The 20113-nt window shown below is 35.3% G+C and overlaps 1 protein-coding gene and 1 long non-coding RNA gene across 2 annotated transcripts; both read left to right on the top strand.

Annotated features, from left to right (window-relative positions):
* The first annotated feature begins 1778 nt into the window (after nt 1-1778).
* Nucleotides 1779-7402, top strand: LOC139492331 (uncharacterized). The gene is made up of 3 exons (XR_011656795.1): nt 1779-1862; nt 4401-4469; nt 7249-7402. It is a non-coding gene; the product is annotated as an uncharacterized lncRNA (long non-coding RNA).
* A 35-nt stretch (nt 7403-7437) lies between these two features.
* LOC139492298 (fibrinogen-like protein 1) lies at nt 7438-10180 on the top strand. Its single transcript, XM_071280518.1, has 4 exons — nt 7438-7447; nt 8621-8772; nt 9037-9133; nt 9999-10180. Exons 1-4 carry the CDS (start codon nt 7438-7440, stop codon nt 10178-10180), a joined length of 441 nt encoding a protein of 146 aa, XP_071136619.1.
* The last annotated feature ends 9933 nt before the right edge of the window (nt 10181-20113 follow it).

Genomic DNA, 20113 nt, shown 5'->3' on the forward strand with positions numbered 1-20113 from the left:
CAAACCTTAATGCAGTTTCATTTCTACGTGTTTATTAACATACTCTGACAAAAACGGATAACGTTAAATCTTGATCAATAACAAATTTGACGATGTCAGTTGATGGAATGAAATAATTTGTATCCCCTTTCCTCAGCAAATCTATGTATGTCAATTGTACGATGACACTATTTCATTGGAAATAAACACATATATTCTAAAACCAGTTGTTTGCCTCATACGAGTTCTGGTTTTCTCGTCTATTTTATGGTGGTATACTACTAGACCTGGCATGTCAGTAATAGATAGTAGTTCTTAGTTAATGTATGTATCATTGTAATTTTTTTTAGTTTATTTTGTCACCTATTTTGATATTGAACTCGCTCTTCTTCGTTCTACATTGGCTAGAGGTATAAAGGAATAGTTGTCACATTTAATAACCATCCAGATCCCTTTTTACAATTGTGTCCTACCGAATTAGACAACTACCAGGGTTGTTATAATATGAGCAACACGTCGGGGCCACATGTGGAGCAGGATATACTTTCCCTTCCGGACCATCGGAGATCACCCCCTGTTTTTGTTGGGTTCGTGTTGCTAAGTCTTCAGTTGTCTATGTCCTGGCTTGTGTACTATTATTTTTTTTGGTCTTTATTCTTATTTATCCATGGCATTGTCAGTTTAGACAAGAAAAACGTTTAATGTATAAGGTATAAGAAGAATTGGTATGAGTCCAATGAGACATCTCTACATCCAAGTCACAATTTGTAAAAGTAAATATGTATAGGTCAAAGTACGGTCTTCACCACGGAGCCTTGGCTCACAACGTTCATCAAGCTATAATGGGCCCCACAAACTTAGTGTAAAACCACTCAAACAGGAAAACCAAAAGTCTAATCGATATATAGAAATGGGAAACGAGATATATTTATTAACCACGTCAGCTAACGACAACCACTAATTATCAGGTTCATGAACTAACACAGGTGCACCCAAATGCAGCTGGTTTGATAACATTAACGATTCCAATTTTTTTGCACCAGATGCGCATTTCGACCATACATGTCTCTTCAATGATGCTCGTGATGATATGTAAAATCCAAAGCTTATATAAAAGATGAATAGCTATAATCCAAAAGTTCCAAAAAGTATAGCCAAATATGTGAAAGGAATTAGAGCTTTGCATGAGGGAGATACATTCCTTAATTTATAATAATTTTTTACATTTTGTAACAGCAGATTTAATAACACAAAAAATCCGTATTTTCATGCCAGTATCGGAGTACTGGCTACTGGGCTGGTGATACCCTCGGGGATGAACAGTCCACCAGTAGAGGCATTGACCTTGAACGTTTCAATCATGGGTAACAACATTAACTCTTACCCGAAACAAAAGTGTAACATCACTACATGGAAAGAGTTAGACAGACTATAAAATATCAATTGAAATGACTTAACTCAATCAAAGGACATCGAATTATTAACACAAATGGACATGCAGGCAAAACAATTTGACCTATGTCACAATGTAAATACAAAAAATTATCAAATAAGGGGTGAAACATGTGAAACGTTATATAATTTCAGAAAGTCGAAATGCACGATTGACAATGAACGCTTGTTCCTGGACGGAACTGGTCAAGCTCATTTGAAGGTCGTGTGGTTTTTCCAGTTTGTATAATTGCATTATGTTTGTGTTAATCACAAATAAATGAAAGATTTGTTACAAATAGTAACCTACTATTACCTTTGTTAATGTATGTATTGTTATCATCACTTATTTTACAGATCATGTAGAAACTAATGGTAGTGTGTGCTACCTGTGTAATGGTAAACTACAGTCTGAAGTTTGTCGCCATATCAAATTCTGTGATTTCGACGAGGTTAATATTTAGATTATACTAGTATGTGTACACTATACATGCTTTATATTGACAGTCATTTGGTGATGGAACATTTCAAAAGTCAAAAGTGTTAGAATTCTAAATCGCCAGCATTAAATACTATGTAACATTGCAAAACATAAACAAATGATAATTACTAGAACTTTGCATGCCACAATTTTCAATTTTGATTTTCCGTAATTATTTCAAGGTATATCTTTGATATGTTGTATGTAATTTATAATTTTGTAATTTTGTGATCTGTAAAAAAATGTTTTATTATAAATTTAACAAAACGTGAGAAGAAAGATACCATACTGAAGTCCAATCAACTTTAAACTTAGTACACATGTTCCCCATGAAATGAGCTTTCTAATTTTAATGCCAAATTAAAGTTTGACCCCAATTTCAGTGTCCACTGACACATAGAAAATAATAGTGCAAAGTTCAGGTTAAAGATTTTGGTCAAAGTAGTTTTTGATGAAGTTGAAGTCCAATCAACTTGAAACTTAGTACATACGAGAACACACCCGTGATAAAGTCATGCCGATTATAAGATGAACAGTTTTTCTCTTTCAATTTTTTTTCTGTTTGAACCCCTCGACCAGGAACTTATCGATTATGGGTAATACTTATTATTTGGAAAACAAAAGGGCCTGGAATGGAGTATTTTTTAATCAACAGCATTGTCCTAATGAGTTATAAATAAAGTTGAATTCTTTGATTGTCTGTTTTACGTCATTCCGGCTAACAAATTGAAAACTGTATTTATACGCCTTTTTAAGTCCAGATTTTAAGCATTCGTATTGTCATCTTAGATAGTGATACTGATTAAAGTACTACAATAGGGAACAATGTGACAATGATTGAATTTAGTAGTGTCAACCCTGTGAATATGACCCGTATATATAGCATAATCCTAAATACACCGTTTGGTGGTGCGCCTGTTAGAAGCGGAACGTACAGATAAGGTAATAGGTAACAAGAGAATATACTATTGGTATCGGTATCGGATTCGACCCGGAACATGTACTGATTATGTGGAAAACAAAAGGGTCTGGAGTGGTGTAATTTTTAATCAACATTATTGTCCTATATTAGCTTTATATAAAGTTGAATTCTTTGATTTGTCGTTTTGACCCCATGACGGCTGACAAATTGGACCTCGTTATTTTAGTATTATAGATATTCAGTATGATATGATCTTTCTAACTTCAATGTCAAATTAAAGTTTTGATCTCAATTTCACGTCCACTGAACATGGAAAATGAAAGTGCGAGTTGGGAATCCGTGTGTACTATGGATACATTCTTGTTAAAATTCAACTCAGATAAGTATATGATAATCTGAATGCACATCAAGGTATATGAGTAGGAGATCCAATTCGGAAGGACTGCCTGCACATCTCAATAAACAAGAGATCAACTTATTTAAAAGTGAAAAATATATGAAGACAGACGTAAGCAATATAAAAAGATAACATTACTATATGAAACATAAGAGCATAAATTTCAACCCTGGAGCAACAACGTGCGGCCTTAACGCAGCCAAATCACAAGTTTCGCTTATTTAATAAAAAATCAGATAATTTTATGGGAAACAAACTCATTAAATGAACCTACTATAACAAAAGCCACTGGCATCGCCTGTGGTCAGGCGTAAAACAATTAGAAAAAGTTATCCAAGGTACTAGGATTATAATTTAGTACGCCAGACGCGCAATACGGCTAAGGTAATCAATGCCTGTGATAAGAAAATCCTTAGTGTTTCGAAAAGTTTAAAGTTTTGTAAACAGGAAATTTAGAAAAATGAACACATTATTGATATTCATGTCAACACCGGAGTGTTGACTACTGGGCTGGTGATACCCTCGGAGACGAAACGTCACCAGCAGTGGCATCGACCCAGTGGTGTAAAATTTATCAAAGGTACCAGGATTATAATTTAGTACGCCAGACGCGCAATACGGCTAAGGTTATCTATGGCTGGGATAAGAAAATCCTTAGTGTTTCGAAAAATTTAAAGTTTTGTAAACAGGAAATTTAGAAAAATGACCACATTATTGATATCTTTTTTATTATGATGATTTAATTATCTTCGTTTGTTTGAAATACACTTTTGAATCGTTTGCCCCAATCTCTGCCCCTTTTTTGCAAATTTGGATGTCCATTACAAGTTACCGACGCATTTATTAACACAAACATTATTGTTTTGTGTAAAGACATTACGCAAATACTTGAAACAATACAAACTTATATAGAGTCTAGAAACATCTATACCTAATGATATGGTATGTGCCTAAACCAACTGTCAAAGCACCAATGAATTAAATTACGTATCAGAAAGTAAGAGTCAGAAACAAATTTGTTTCAATTATAACATTGATTGGTTACAAGCGAAATATGAAAATCAAGAACGTTTTGTAAATACATTTATTGATTGTTATGTTAGTTTGCACTCATATTATTTGAGTTTTAAAATTTGATTGAAGGATTTTTTTTAAGAATGTACTTACATTATGGAAATTGTATTTTCAAGTCATGTTTTCTATCAGAAGAATCAAGATTTGGAGAACAATATTACAGTAGTGGATGTCAAGACAAAAACGTAAGCACTTAATGAATCTTTTTCAAAAGAAAATAGTATCAACGGGTGCCACGTTTGGAGCAGGATCTGCTTACCATTCCGGAGCACCTGGGATCAATCCAATTTTTCGGTGGGGTTCATGTGGCTTAGTCTTTAGATTTCTATGGTCTGTCTTCTGTACTATTATTTGTCTTTTTATTTTGAGCCTTGGCGTTGTACGTTTAGTTTTCAATCTATAAGTTTGACTGTCCCTCTGGTATCATTTGTCCCCCTTTGTTAACACATTTCCTTGGAACAACTAACAAAATTGAATTTTTAACTCATACAATAAAAGACATACATGACTTCCTGAAAAAATGTAAAATCACTCAAATTTACTGCAAATTCCATAACGGTCATGTACGTAAAATGTACGAAGGGATGTTTTCAACTTCACCTTTTTGAAATCTTGATTTAAAAATGAAAAGATCACAATTGGGAAACTATAATCATCTCTTATGTCGAATTGTTTTGCTTTTAAGCGACATTCATTGTCAATTTCAAGATATAAGTCATTATAATAGCAAAATCATATGTTCAAACACATCAAACGGAAGGATAACAAATGTCATATTCCTGACTTGGTACAGGCATTTTCTTATGTAAAAAATAGTAGATTTTGATCACCTCACTTTTGTGTCAATCGCATTTAATTTCATTATATATACAACAATGTGTGCACAAAACAGACATAATAGGTAAAGTGTCAAAATATGGGAAAAGCAGTCATCACGGTGTCACAATCTCAAAACAAATATATATTTAACAAAGAAGCACAAAAAAACATTTATTAAATTAAACAATCACAGTCATTGCTTCGCGTGTTTGACGTCAGAAAATGTAAACGTCACACAGAAAAATAATATTAAATAATTCTGTCGTTCATAGTTTTTTCCAAAAAAATATAATTTCACATGGGGAATGATGTTATACATGGTTAAAAAACCGACGTTTTGTTAAAACATATTTAAAAAAAAGACCGAGATTTAAAAAAATTATCCAAAAGTTGTTAAGAATTTTTAAGAATAATTTTTTACACACATGGTTTATACCAATACGCGAGTAAAATAATTTTGTCGTTCAAAGTATTTTTAAAATAATAATAGGACAATAAAACAATGGCATCATAATAGAGCAATACCATATTTACGGGATCTTTAAACATATATAGGCACGTAAATATATGTACCGAAGAAACACAAAAAGTCAGACGTACAAAACACACCAGCAAAAAAAAAGATAACTAGAACTGCCATTGAAAGCAATAGCGGATGACACCCTGTTCCACCAATTGTTAATAAACAGCAGCCATTTCGTAATTTTTAATCGGTGAATTCGGATATATGCATGACAACAGATCTATCTGTTGGTTTTTAAAGCGTTTTGTATGTTTTTTATTTATTTTTAATTGTGCTGTTTCCATGATAACGGTGGCCATTTTGGAAACACCAGAGTCTAGAGTCAAGTCTACATCTGCTAGGAAACATTTGTTATAAATTCCATTGAATTTGGAGCATTTTTTTTTATATTTTTGATATGTCCATGGTAACGGCCGCCATTTTAAAAATTACAAAGACAAACTACGGATGCATTATGTGCTCCCCATAATAATATACCAGTATATAACATGTATTGTCTGTATAATTAATCTAAGAGTATTGTTCTGGAATATTCAATGAAAATTAATCCCCTGAAATGATGCCAAGGAGACCCCCAGCTGAAATAAAAATGTTCCATGTTGAAGTAAGTAAGTAAGTAAATTATTTATTATAGTGACATGTGTTTTTTACAAAATATAATATAACACAGTGAGATATTATTAGTTACATAGTGTGCTATTGACCTAATACGGTATATATGGGGCCAGTAAATTCCATATGGGGTGAGGGCGATATGGGGAATACCGTATTAGGTCACTAGCAAACTATGTGACGAATTTATCTTACCGACTATCTTAACGTGAGAAATTTTGACCTATCAAAATGAGCAAGTCCTCAATACTGTTAGCATTAAGAAACTACTTTCATTGATCCTACAAAAACAGATACCAACAATAACAATTTGTGAGGGTTAAATGTGTTATATGAATTTATTTCAATCTTAATCATTAATTTCTTCGTCTGTTAAAACCTTTACGATTTTTTTCTCAGTACCGTTTTGTTTTTATAAAGGGACGTAACACCACTACTAACCGTGTATAAAATAAGCCCCGCCTCCCTACTACCTAATATGGAATATAAAGGGACGTAACTCCACTTCTAACCGTGTATGAGAAAAGCCCCGCCTCCCTACTAACCTAATATCAAATATACGCGGTCTCCACGAGGGCGCTTTTAACCAATCACATTCCTAGAAATGTATAGGAGGTAAGATAAAAAAAACAATAATTAGAACACCCGACCCTTTAGGTCTATAAGTCACTTAAAACATAAATTTCAATGGTACGACGAAGTGTACATGGGTCTCTTAATATCATAGAAGTTTCATATAATTTGAAACATATTTCTATTTTTCACATTTTTGCTGTTTCCATGGCAATGGCAGCCATTTTTTAAATTTCAAAGTCAGGTGTACAACTTCACATGGTGGTTAACATTATGTTATAGTTCCATTAAAATTTTATTTCGAGAACTAAGCTGGACAAAACGTGTGGAATAAGAATATCAAAAAAAGAGTCGAATAATAAAAATATGTCACCCGACCTCCGTCAGGGTGACATAATAAAAACACTTTGACGGGATTAATTTTATACATTTTGCAGCTTTGTCATTCCGTTCAATATCCGTATCCAGTGGTTGGAAAAAGGACAGTAGAGCGTGAACAATGTTGCGATGGTGATCTGTGTAACCATAATCGTCAGCAATCACCAAAAACACAAATTCAGCAGACAACCACACCAAAAGTGTATACAACAACTACAGGTACTTTTTAAAATTTAAGTTTATTAAGGATGAACTTAGGTGAGGTTTTAAAATTCGTGCCAAATGTTCGGCCTCCTTGGTGTTTTTCCATACAATACAAGGTAAAACATTTTTCCCCATAACACCCATGTATTTTTTCATATAAGACTTCATGAAATGTCATTTACCAAAATTTTAGAAGATTTTTGTTTTGAGACCAAAATATACGAATGCAAATATAAGGTAAAAGTCCGAGTAAGCTTTTTCCCGCATATTTTCAATCTCAAATATCTCGAAAAAAACTATTAATGCCCTACCAGCTTATAGTATCAATTTAAAATTCTTGATTTATTAATTTTCAAATCACCTCACCTCATCCTTAACAGTCAGAGGCATTACTTAAACAAGTAACAATTAATATTACCTATACAAGTAATGTTGAAAACGAGGCTATTTTAAATATTACTTATGTAAGTAACTTTTCTGAATATTGAATTTATAGGTATCCAATAATACAGATTTTAATAGTTTTAACAAATTTTCACAGTCATTTGCTTATTTTTCCCATGGGATATAAAATATAATCCTTCTGAAACACTAATTAACTTTCTGACGCACTAATCTTTCATATCTATATGAAATAATAAGTAATATCCACAGCAATAGTAGACTTACACTTGGAAACATAAAAAAAAAGCAATCATTACCCTCAACTTTTCATAGATATTAAGAAAAATGTTTTTAAATATGCTAAATATGAAATGAGAGATAATATCCACACAAAATAGTAGAGACAACCGATTGAATGTTAGGAAAGTACTTCATATTGTTCTTGTTATTCAATCAATAAGTAGCAACTAGTCAAACGTATGTCACATTTTAGATACCGTGATACATAAATGCATTGATGCTAACACAATGCAAGAGTCTTATGCTATTTTTATATAAACCTGATAGTATATACTATAATTATAATAGTATCATTCTACATATGAAATGTGCAATTAAAGTTAATCCAGCGTCACCACAATTATTTATATGAGGAAATATATCGTAATTGTTGACTTAGTTATAAATCATTAAATCGATATCTTAAACTTCTAGCGACCGCTATTGCTATTTAGTATTAGATACATGTGAAAATATGAACTGTTACGATCAATGTGATAATGCACTTTGGATAAAGCTTGTTTTGATAGGTTCCTTAAATTACTTTTTTTAATAAATTTACAGATATAGCTCGCAAGTTTAAAGATTGTACTGAACTAAATAGGAATACAAGTACACACAATAGTAGTGGTGTATATAAGATATACCCAATGGGTAAAAATGCAGAAGGAGTGCCTGCTTACTGTGATTTGAAGACTGATGGTGGAGGATGGACGGTGAGATGGACTATTTACTCAGAATAAAACATATTCTATATTCATTTCTGATCTGAATTTTAAAAACACGAATTTTCTTACTTTTTCTATATACCCCTTTCTATCAAGATTTTTATTCGTGACGATTAATTTCATAGAGATATTGTAAAACACATTTAGAAAATTACAAATAGGACAGGTGTATAGATATTAATAAAACGATTTTGACTTTATTTTCTGCTTAAACATTAGACACATATAATAAAAACACATTATTATTTGAAGCTTATTCAGCGTCGGTTTGATGGGTCTGTTGACTTTCGACGCACATGGGTTGAATGTGAAAACGGATTTGGTAACGTAAATGGGGAGCTCTGGCTAGGTAATTATGTTATGATATTTATTGTTAGTTGTATATCTATTTGATACTTTGTATGATAAACTGTGCATATTGTGTTGGTACTTTTGTTTTACATATAAGAATTACCAGACTATTATAAGTTATTTTTTTAAAGTTTAGGGTGCTATATTAGGCTCCACATTTTATATTCGCATACAAAAATATATGTATTGCCATTTGCACAATTAACCACCAAGAAAACCTTGTCTTTTTGTGCACACATACATCATTTGTACATTGGTACCATCTTTTATGTTGAAGATATTTTAATATCTAACTATCACAAGCACATGTGTTGGTTTTAGTTCATAACATTTTTTAGTTGATATATTTCTGCGGATGTAACTGAGGGGCGAAATATACCCTCATAAATCGAAAATAAACTGACAACGACATGGATCAAAATGTAAAAAGAATGTAGACAAATGATAGTACAACAGAAACAACATAGAAAACTAAAGACTTAGCAAAACGAACTCGACCAAAACCTTGGGGGAATCTCAGATGCTTCGGAAGGGTAAGTAGATTCTGCTCCATAGGTGGCAACCGTCGTTTAGCTCATGTTATTACACACACAGTAAATAGTCTTATTCGATAGGTTACATTCATGGAAAAGGAAGGGGATTGTAGTATCCGTATATGTAACTGTTTCAGAACTAGCAAATACAGTACAAAAAAACAAGGTCTGTGCTCTCACAATATGTACTTGCTAAAACAATTATAGCCAAATCAAAAGGTTCAAACTGTCATAATTTAAAGAAAGTAAACAAAACAGTACATTTGATCAAATTGATTTGAAAGATAGATATGCAAGTTTTCCAAACTTAAACGTTAATATATAATGCAGGCAACAAATATGTGCATCTTTTGACTATTGGTGGTCATTATGAATTAAGAATAGATCTAACAGATGAAAATAACAGGACAAGTTATGCTGTTTACAGTACGTTTATAGTTGGAGATTCTGCGTCAAAATATAATTTGACTGTGTCAGGATACTCTGGCAATGCCGGTATGTACCAGTTATGATATTTTGTCATTTATATGATATGTTTCTATGCTTGAAACTTTGCATACTTGTTTTCTTTGGAAGCGGGATATAGAAATACACATCCACGTTTTTATTAATATAGAGATTTAACTCCTAACTATCTTTCGTTTTTGGCATTGTACAAGTCATGTCTTCTGTTACTGTCCACTCGTATGTGATTTAGTTGATTTAAGTCTGTGAATTTTGCATGTTTTTTTATATTGTTTTTAATTGATTTTGGCATTTGGCTAGTTTTCAGTAACTTCGACTACTCTGAAATCGTTTGTGTTAATTTGACATGTTGATACAATGGTAATGAGTGTTTTTCTCTAATGTTTACACACATTTAGGGTTATATCTCGTATCTCTTTTTTTTATATAATTATACAAGCTGTGAGAAATGTTTAGTATGACTATAAAATTCATTTTCTGTTTTCCGTACTATGAACATGATGAACGAAATTATTTATTTTGTAAAAAGAAAATTCCGTTCTCCATTTATACTGAATAACTTACAACAAAAGTGTTGTCTTTTCCTGTATACATTATTATTTTTGGCGGCAAATTTGTTTGTTCAAGGGTATAGTTGACTTTCTGAAATTACTTAACATCTCACAGTGGTATATTGTTGTTGCCTTTATTTCTTCAATCCCTTATTTTATCGATATTGTATTTACGTTGTGTCATATATCAAATCATTTTGTTCAATGTTTGACCAATGGTGTTAATATTAGGTAACCCATTTTAATTGATATTTTATTGTATTTATGATGTAACACCATTGTTTCGGTAAAGGGTGAAGGTAGATACCTATTAAAACGTTAAAACCAAATGCCTTTGTTCGCACTTGTAATAAGTCTGGAATCTGAAATTTGGTAGTTGTCGTTTGTTGATGTGGTTCATGAGTGTTTCTCGATTCAGTTTTTAAATACACTAGACAGTTGGTTTTCACATTTGAATGGTTTTACACTAGTTATTTTGGGGTCCTTTATTGCTAACTATTCGGTGTGAGCGAAGGCTTCGTGTTGAAGACCGTTATTTGACTTATACTTTTTTTAACACTGAATTGAAGACCATACTATGATTCATACTGGTTTGCATTGGTATGGCGTGATGTTTTGAAATAACATAAATGCGTCAAACACATTGATGGCATATCGCAGAATGTTAATTCATTTTGATTATGTACATTTACCGGATCTCTAATGCATTAATTCTTTTTGTTATGCCTCAGAATTAGAATAAAGCTTATGTAGGTTTTTTTTTAATTACCATTTTTTTAACACAGCGAAATCGACATAGCGTTTGTGCATGGTTTACGAAATTTGTGGATTTACGTGGGAGGTATATTTTAACAGTCATTATTATGTACATCTCGGATTCTGCGCTAAGTATAAATGTATCGATAATGTTATCACGGTGTTATTTACAAACCGAAAGCGGCACGTCATATTAAGATTACAGTTTCTGTATATAGATTATCTGATTTTTGGTGTAGAACTTGATATATATGATGGTCTGTTTATTTTCCTTATTCGCAATTATATATAGTTGTTGTATATATAAACATGACTTACACAAAACATGTTTAACCACGCCGCCTTTATGCGAATGTCAGGCCTCTGGCTTTTGTTAATCTTGTTTGTCTTTTAATTTAAGTTCATATATATGTTTTGGAGTTTAGTGTGACTTCCTTTTTTTTTTACTGAACTAGTACACAATTTTATTATTTAAATGCCAGCTGAGGACCTTCATAGGCTGTGTGATTTTCTCGCTGCGTTGAAGACCAATTGATGGTCTTCGTCTGTTATCTTCTATTCGGTCGGATTGTTGTCTTTTTTGGTATGTTCCCCATTTCCATTTCCAATTCCATTCTGAATTTTAATTCCAGTTGTCTAGTTTGACTTAAAGCAGATTCACAGGAATAAAGTACTTAGAATTTTGCAAGAAATGATAACGAAGTCTGCCAAATAATATCAAAGGAAGCTCACACTCAGGCGGATTTGTTTTCCTTTCAGATATGAAACATTACCATACTCTTATTTCAATCAAGACTGTGGGCCAATCTCATATAAATCACACTCGAAAAAAGCGTTATATAAAACAATTAAGGTGTATTAGGCTTTTTCTATTTATCGTAAAATGGACTCAGTGATTGAAATAGGATCAAAGTAATTATTAAAATAGTATACGTATTTATATTTTCAAGTTTATAATTGATATATTTTTTCTGACATGGTGTTCTTAATTTTAAGGAGATGGGCCAGATCGGAATATGTTGTATCATAACGGTAAAGTATTTACCACAGTTGATCAAAAGAACGACCGATATACCACAAATTGCGCAAAGATCTATAAAGGACCATGGTGGTATGATAACTGCTACGGATACTGTAACCTGAATAGAGAATACAGTACTAAAATGGCTTGGAACGGTAACATGAATATTGTGCAATCAGTCATGATGATCAGGGAACTATAAACTATATAAAGTTGTACAAAAAAAGCTGTTCATTAAAATGTATTCAATCTGTATTAAAAGATAACATACGACGTGAGAACGAAAGAAACATAAAGAATTTGAATTTATCATTTTTTCGACTTTCTCTAGTATTTTGAAACACTTCTATCACTATTTAAGAAAAAAAAAACAACAGATACGTCTCAATAATTGTGTTAAAAAAAATATCACAACAATAACAAACATTTAATCTTTGTCTGTTTCTTCTAGATTTTCCTTAATTGCAGATCCTCACTCGCGTTTTATGAATGTTATAAAAAAAGTAACGAACTATGGATTCCGTTTTGCGTTTGTTCATGGACATATAAAAAAAGGAAAACGCATAATCAATTAGAAAAACCGAAAGCCCACACACATAAAACGAATGGATAACAACTGTTATATTCCTGACTTTGTACAGGCGGTTTCTTATGTTGAAAATGTAATATATTTGGTTTCTGCAACTCCTCTCACACGGGTTTATGTTTTTAGCCACATCAATTGAATTTTTGTTCTACGGAATATTCGACTCCACTAGTTTGGGCAAGTAAGCGATTTAAAGATTTCAATAAAACAACATACAATAGGCAGTTTTTGTAGGCAAGGTACCAGGATTATAAGTTAATACGCTAAACGTGCGTTTCGTCTACATAATACTCATTAGTGACGCTCATTTTAAAATATTTTTAAAGCAAAACAAGTACAATGTTGAAGAGCATTGAGGATTCAAAATTCCGAAAAGTTGTGCCAAATACGGCTAAGGTTATCAATGCCTGGGATAAGACAATCCTAACATTTTTCGAAAAATACAAAGTTTTGCAAACAGTATATTTATTAAGGCAAACGATTATATTTAAAAAAAATTATACATAAAATAAAAGGTTTTGACAAAATTGGTCAAAACAAGATGGTAAAAAACTTGAATTACTACTCGTATTTTGACATTTCTTTGATTTATGAAGAATTTTCTTTATCGTCACCCAGATATAGTTGAATAATTATTTCAACTGCTTTAATAGTAATCCCATAAAATCTAACTAGAAAAAAACTAAAAAAATCATGTTTAAAAATTCCTATTGAGATTTACATTGAGAAGGGAGATAACACTGCAAAAAAGGCAGAAATATCAATAAAAATTGATACAACATTATAACTTTACCGCTTCTATTCAACAGAATGCATTTATTCGTGATATTTTAGCCTTCTTCAGAGTATAACAAACAACTCAAAAGGTATTTTCATATCTTTCATCGATCTACAACCTAGATTTCATAATTTATTAGTTGACCATTTATTAGATTTTTCAGTATGTCAAGGTAAATAATCTCAAATGGAATAAAACTAAATAAGCAATTATTCTTCATTTTATGGTTAAAAGTTTCTTTACACACGGTAGATGCTGAACAAATATGATTTACAGATATAAACAATACCAAATATTCCAATTTTTTGTTCTAAATGGTCACTAAGCCATAAATTTGCAATTTCTTTAATGAAAATTGTGCAAAATAAAATAAAAAAATATCCATAACACTTCGGTTTTGTCCATTTCATGGGCAAAGGATTGTACAATACAGTCAAATACGAACTTATAACCCCATCAAAGTTTCATATTTTACATGAATTTTAAGAAAATCAACCAAAAACTTACAAAAAAGACTAAATTTTGCGGAGTTATCTCCCTTTCCAATGTTGATTTCCATAAGAAATTAAAAATGCAAAATTTGAGTTTTCCTTTAGATAGATTTTATGGGACTTTTTTGTTTTTATTTGGGGCTTAATGCTATAGATTAAAACTAAAACAGTTTCTGTTACAATTAGTTTGACTGGACTATAAGTGATTTCCATTGAATTGTCATAGACATCTCTCATCCTTCTCTAGACACGACTTGTAACTAGCAACATGACGGCTGTCTTGCAAGAAGCAGGAAGTGCTATCCCATCCAGAATAGTTGTGTTCACCTACAGGTTTTTTTTTGTTCCAGCAGTTTTTTAATGTGTGAACATTTTAGTTTTTTGTAATATATATGATGGTTGTCAGTGTCTCTGTCGTTTTGGTGTGTTTTTTTTTTGTTTTTTTTTTAGATTTTGTTTTGGCACTTTGTATATAAATAAGATGTTGTATGATTTTCAATGAGACAATTAATCCTCCAAGTCATAATCAGGTTTCTAACAACCCTTAAAATGATGTGTAACCACTCAATGTTATAACACTTTTTTATAAGGGGAACGTTTTCAAGGGATCCAGCTTATTACATTTGTCAACGAAGAAATAGAGGTGGTAGACAGCTTAAAATACATTGTAGTGGGCATAGGTACCACCGACAATGCAACTGCCTACATAAGGAATAGAATGAAAAAAGCAAGAGCAGCATTCCATAAGTTAAGAAAAATATGGACATTAAACCAATACAGTAGAAACATCAAAATCAAAATTTACAAAAGCAATGTAATATCAATATTGTTATATGGGGCAAAATGTTGGAAGATAGGCAATAGCAATGGAGAAGGACATCACAAGTGCAAATACCTCGGTGTTTGCAGGTACTTTACGGTCGAACTCGATCAGGATCTGAATGTCAACGGTCGACTCTTTCAACCGCTCGGACTGGTGACTCAGCAGTGGGTACAGATCGACGAAATCGGAGGGGTTAATGTTGAAGTAATTTTTTCGGAACTCTGCGACTTTCTTGTACACTCTGGCGATCTTTGTTTGTGTGAAACTGGCATTGAAGTCTACCGCCTGGTAGCGTTCTGCGATGAGAGTGACATAGATAGTTCGCAACTGGCAGTGGTCGTACACGATTGCATTTTGAGTCCGATCGTACTTTTACCGGTCTGAAAGACTACGATGATGTATCTCGGTTTCTCCCGACCGCTCTTGGCAGACAAACGCTAGTGGAACTGTTTTGGGTAACATTTGTAGAATCACACTGTCGTATTCGGAAACCACAATCGATTTAACTCTTGCTCTTGATGGTCTTGTACAACCGCAGTTTTTTTAATCGGAAGGAAGGAAGGAAGGACGTGACCAAGAGATCTTACTCAGGTTGATTTTCGCCACGTTGTTGACGGCAGCAGCAGAATGGCATTGTCGTCCGAGTCGCGCACGAGTGACAATTCGTGCTTGATCCATACACAATCTTGTTGTAAAGTCTGCAGAGCCGAAAATGTGTCTCAGAGGTATGGTGAATGAAAACGATCCTTTGTTGGCGGGCTTGGGGATAATATATACATGACGTGCTGCAAACCCTATGTTTTCGGCCTCGGCTTCGGTAGATGGTTTTTTGTACCACAGCTAGTTGAATCCTTGGAATTTGGAGAAATTGTTGGGATAAATCAACATTCCCAGCATGGTGATGGCAACGACTGGGAGGTTCGATCAGCTGGCTTGAGAGCTTGCATTAATTGTAACTGATGGTCTTGAAGAGGTTCATGATCCCATTGTGAATGGGAGACACTAGATCTGCATAAGCAGATGCACTACCGTAGTTATTTTACAGTCGCCCCTCTACCAAGAGATAATTTTCATCGGGATGGAGGAACAAGTCTTGAGGTTCGTATTCGTGAACCTGTTATTTTTGGAGACTTTCGTCGAAGGTCAACCCTTCGGTGATTATAAGGATGTTGGACATATGTATTTATTTAAAGCGCTGCATGAAGTCGTGGATGGTACCAATGCCAGAACCGGAGATCAGGTTGTTCAACTGGATTTGCTGCGGTTTGCTGCGTTGAACATTGGACTGTTGTGTGGACCTTCTGCGTTTTTGGGGGCGGGTGTCTTTATCAACCACGTAGTCGACGACTTTGTGGCCCCTTTTTCAACACCTTTCAAGACTGTATTGGTGTTTGCACTCACGGCCTTACTTCCTGTGTTATTGGTGGCAGATGTAGTAAACATGCGTCCAGCCAAACTGGCGATTGTTTCAAACAGTCCTCTACCACCGTATGCGTTCTTTCAGGCGTAACCTTTCTTGATTTGCAACATTTACTTAAAGGATGCTATGATGAAGCGCCATATATTCTTAAATGCTGATATGTCCACCCTTTTTCATAGCATGGAAAATCGATACAATTTCGTTGCGCACACCATTATTTCCTCCTCGGTAAGCTGCAGCACACAGTTCCAAGCGATCGATAAGCTGCTTGAAGTTAAAAAAAACACGGTTTGCAGCTCAATGCCAAATTTATACTTCAGGTAGATGTGGGACACTATTCCCTTCAACTTGTAATTCATATTCGCCTACCGGAACTTTTCAGGATCTCTGCATAGTCGTCAGGGTCGTCGAGCTCGAACGATTATGGTTTCTTTTCACCATGACTTCCCAGAAGCCAAGAGTTCCTTTGTACTTCACTCTATCCATGAAAACATATTCGTTTCAAAAGATAATGGTGAGCTTCCGATGAAGAAATCAACGTTTTCAGATCGCAATTCAAAGGCATGGTCGGCGGGAAAAGTCATACTGAGCTGTAAATGCTGCTGTGCTCGAGCTCCGAGGACGGTGTCTGTGGGTGATGCAATGTGTAGTGGGTCGGCAAATTCTGGCGGTGGTGAAGGGAGGGCTGGCTGGCACTGTTGCAGAAAGGTCTGCCATCTTTTCGGTGATTTGTGAAGCTGCCTCTCGCTGAGCCTCAACCACAGACTTGAATGACTTGTAAAGGTCCCGGCTAAGTTCAGTCTTGTCGAGACGATGCTGCATATTACAGGCTTGAATCTTCCGTTTGGTGTCTTGCAACTTACGTCATTTATCTAATAGATCGAATGCTGTTGAACGCCCCTAAGCGTTTGTGTGAACGCTCCTAATAGATGAGTTGCAGATGAAGGTATTACACAGCTGATACGGATCCCTTTTCGTCGAAAGATTCAAGTGTCATGGGTATGTGCACTGGTGGCCTCGAATCGTCTTGGCAGGGCATTGGGGTTGGGAAAATTGCTCCACCTTACCATAATGGCGGAGTTGCATGCGTTGAAATCACCTCCACCGCTTTAGATCGGGTGAAGGATCAAGCAATCGTATTTTCAACATATGCTCCTCATATCGACTGGAACCCACTCAAAATTGCATTTGCAGGGCGATTCGAACTTGCAGGGCTGTGGTTCCTCTGTGTCCAGATATTCTTCATACTTCAGTTACATAAAGAAATATTCGAGCTGATCCGTTCTTTATCTTATACCGCATAGAACTCATTTAATTTGCATCGATATTTTCCATTTGCCAGCAATGCTTACACAGAGCGTCAAACTGTTCCTTGGTGAGATCGTTGCAGTGATCGGGTCGGATGGGGTCGACATTCTTAGCGTTCTGCTGGAAGAGGCAGGCGAAGTTGGCATTCTCCCGGATCGACTGGCGGGGCAGTGTGAAGTAGTTCTGGCACAGGTAGAAACAATCGTCGTTGTCTTCACACGTGTTCTGTTTTCTCAACATCGTCGAACACCATGAGATTCACCATGAGGTTCTTACTGCTGGGATCAAGTTCCCGGGGGTCTAAGTCATCGCTTCCTTGCTCGAAGAAAAAAGTGTCGATACCACTCGGGTGTCGTGATGGTAGTAAGGTGTTGACCACATCGATCAACGAGTAGGGTGACTTGCCCTTACACTGTAGGAGGTCTCGGATATCTTCTTTAGGGAAGCTTATTTTCCAGCGCTTGCTCAAACAGTTGGTATATAGGTTGGTGAATGGATTATGTAAAGACGAACAATTGATTGTAGTCGGAGCCCTCTATCGCGCAGGAATAAGTTGTTCAGCTGCGTCGTCTTACCACAGTCCGACTTCCCAATGATCGACCGTCTTATCGATCGCTGAGGTAGGAGGTAGTGATTACTCCTCGTGGGGGCGTTGGCACTGTAGGAAATGTCCTTAATGTTCATTTATTAAAATAAAATAGCGATGATTTTCTGTGTGAAAGTCGTAAGAAGACGGACACAGTTAACACCAGCGAGCTCGAGGTAATGATCAACGGGCGACGGTGAAAGGTTGGCAACTGCAAGGTGTGCGATTCCAAGATGTCTAAGTTTGTTGCTACAACCGGTTCAGGGTTCATGAACAATATAATCAACCGATTATCCATGAAAATGTATCTACCCGGACACAACTTCACCAGGCCAGGGACTTAACTTAGCAAGCGACTACTTCCCTAAGGCACCCCGAAGGCTTGGTCAAAACCCATTAATCAAGTTGACGAGGCAGCATATCGACATGTTATGCCCAGTACAAGGATTCATCCGCGTACAACTCCATCGTTGCCGAAGCTATGCTACAATGTAGCCTCGCTGAACACTTGGACTGCAGCATCGTCGGACCCATCATCGGTACCAAAGTTGGATTCGGTCTGGGTGTTAAAAAAAATGTTCGCTGGACCGATGAGCTAGATGAGGAGTTGCACAAACCAGTTCGACGAAAGTTTCGTAAACGCTGTGTAGCGGTGGGTGGTGTGGATGAGACCTAGGCGTACGACCTCGTTGATATGAGTGACTTCTCCAGGGACAACAAGGGAAATAAATTTATCCTGAGCATTATCGATGTCTTTTCCAAATATGGCTGGATGATACCACTCAAGAAAAACAAGGGTGACGGTGCGGGATGCATTCCAAGCGATGTGCCCAAGAAGCTATCGACAGACAAAGGCACTGAATTTTACAACAAACACGTAAATGATCAGCTGCTTCAAAAGCATGGTATCGATATCTACTCCAACGGGAACGAAGAGAAGTCGAGTATTGTCAACCGTTGGAGCCGCACCATGAAAGATAAAATGTTCAAAGACTTTTTAGCCAACTCCACACGCACCAATATCGATGTCCGGGACGATTTTGTTCGCCAAAGCACCGCTATCTAGATGGCACATGTTGCCGCAAGTCATAAGGAACATGAAAAACAAGTTGTATTGGAACCTTTACCTCCCATAAAACCACCGCGATTTTCGAAGAAGAAGGGTACATTCGAGAAGGGATACACCCCCCCCCCCCCCCGCTGGACCGAGGAAGTATTCACCATTTCACTAGTTTTGTCAGAGGTCCACTGGGCCTTCTACGATCTTTTCATCCATCTCCTCAAGGGTTTCAACCAAGTCTATAGCCGCGGTGAAAATCTAGTTTCCCGAGTGAAAGTATCCCTACATGTCCATGCCAATAAGGGGGGGGGGGGGTTCATATTCAAGGTAGTAAATAAATCTTTAAACGCTTTCTTCGGCGAATGTACCTCAATTTTATCCCCAATGTCTTCCCTATCTTCCAAAATCGTTTCCTGTGCCTTCATTAGCATTCGATCTATCGACAGCCTGCTAACCCCTTTCAACACAAGTTGTTTTGCCTGGGTGACAATCTCCTCCCTCGTGTGGGGTTTGGGACGATAATGATTTTAAGATTTGTCTTCGTTTCTATCAACTCTCAACCAACTGATCTTTCCATAAGCGAGATAACCATCGTAGGTG

Source organism: Mytilus edulis, chromosome 10, assembly GCF_963676685.1.
Source record: "Mytilus edulis chromosome 10, xbMytEdul2.2, whole genome shotgun sequence".
NCBI lineage: Eukaryota > Metazoa > Mollusca > Bivalvia > Mytilida > Mytilidae > Mytilus > Mytilus edulis.

Excerpts from the sequence above, each read along its gene's own strand:
- LOC139492298 (XM_071280518.1), top strand. Across the intron at positions 8,773-9,036 it reads CTGATGGTGGAGGATGGACG|CTTATTCAGCGTCGGTTTGA; the intron begins GTGAGATGGACT and ends TATTATTTGAAG. Across the intron at positions 9,134-9,998 it reads AAATGGGGAGCTCTGGCTAG|GCAACAAATATGTGCATCTT; the intron begins GTAATTATGTTA and ends TATATAATGCAG.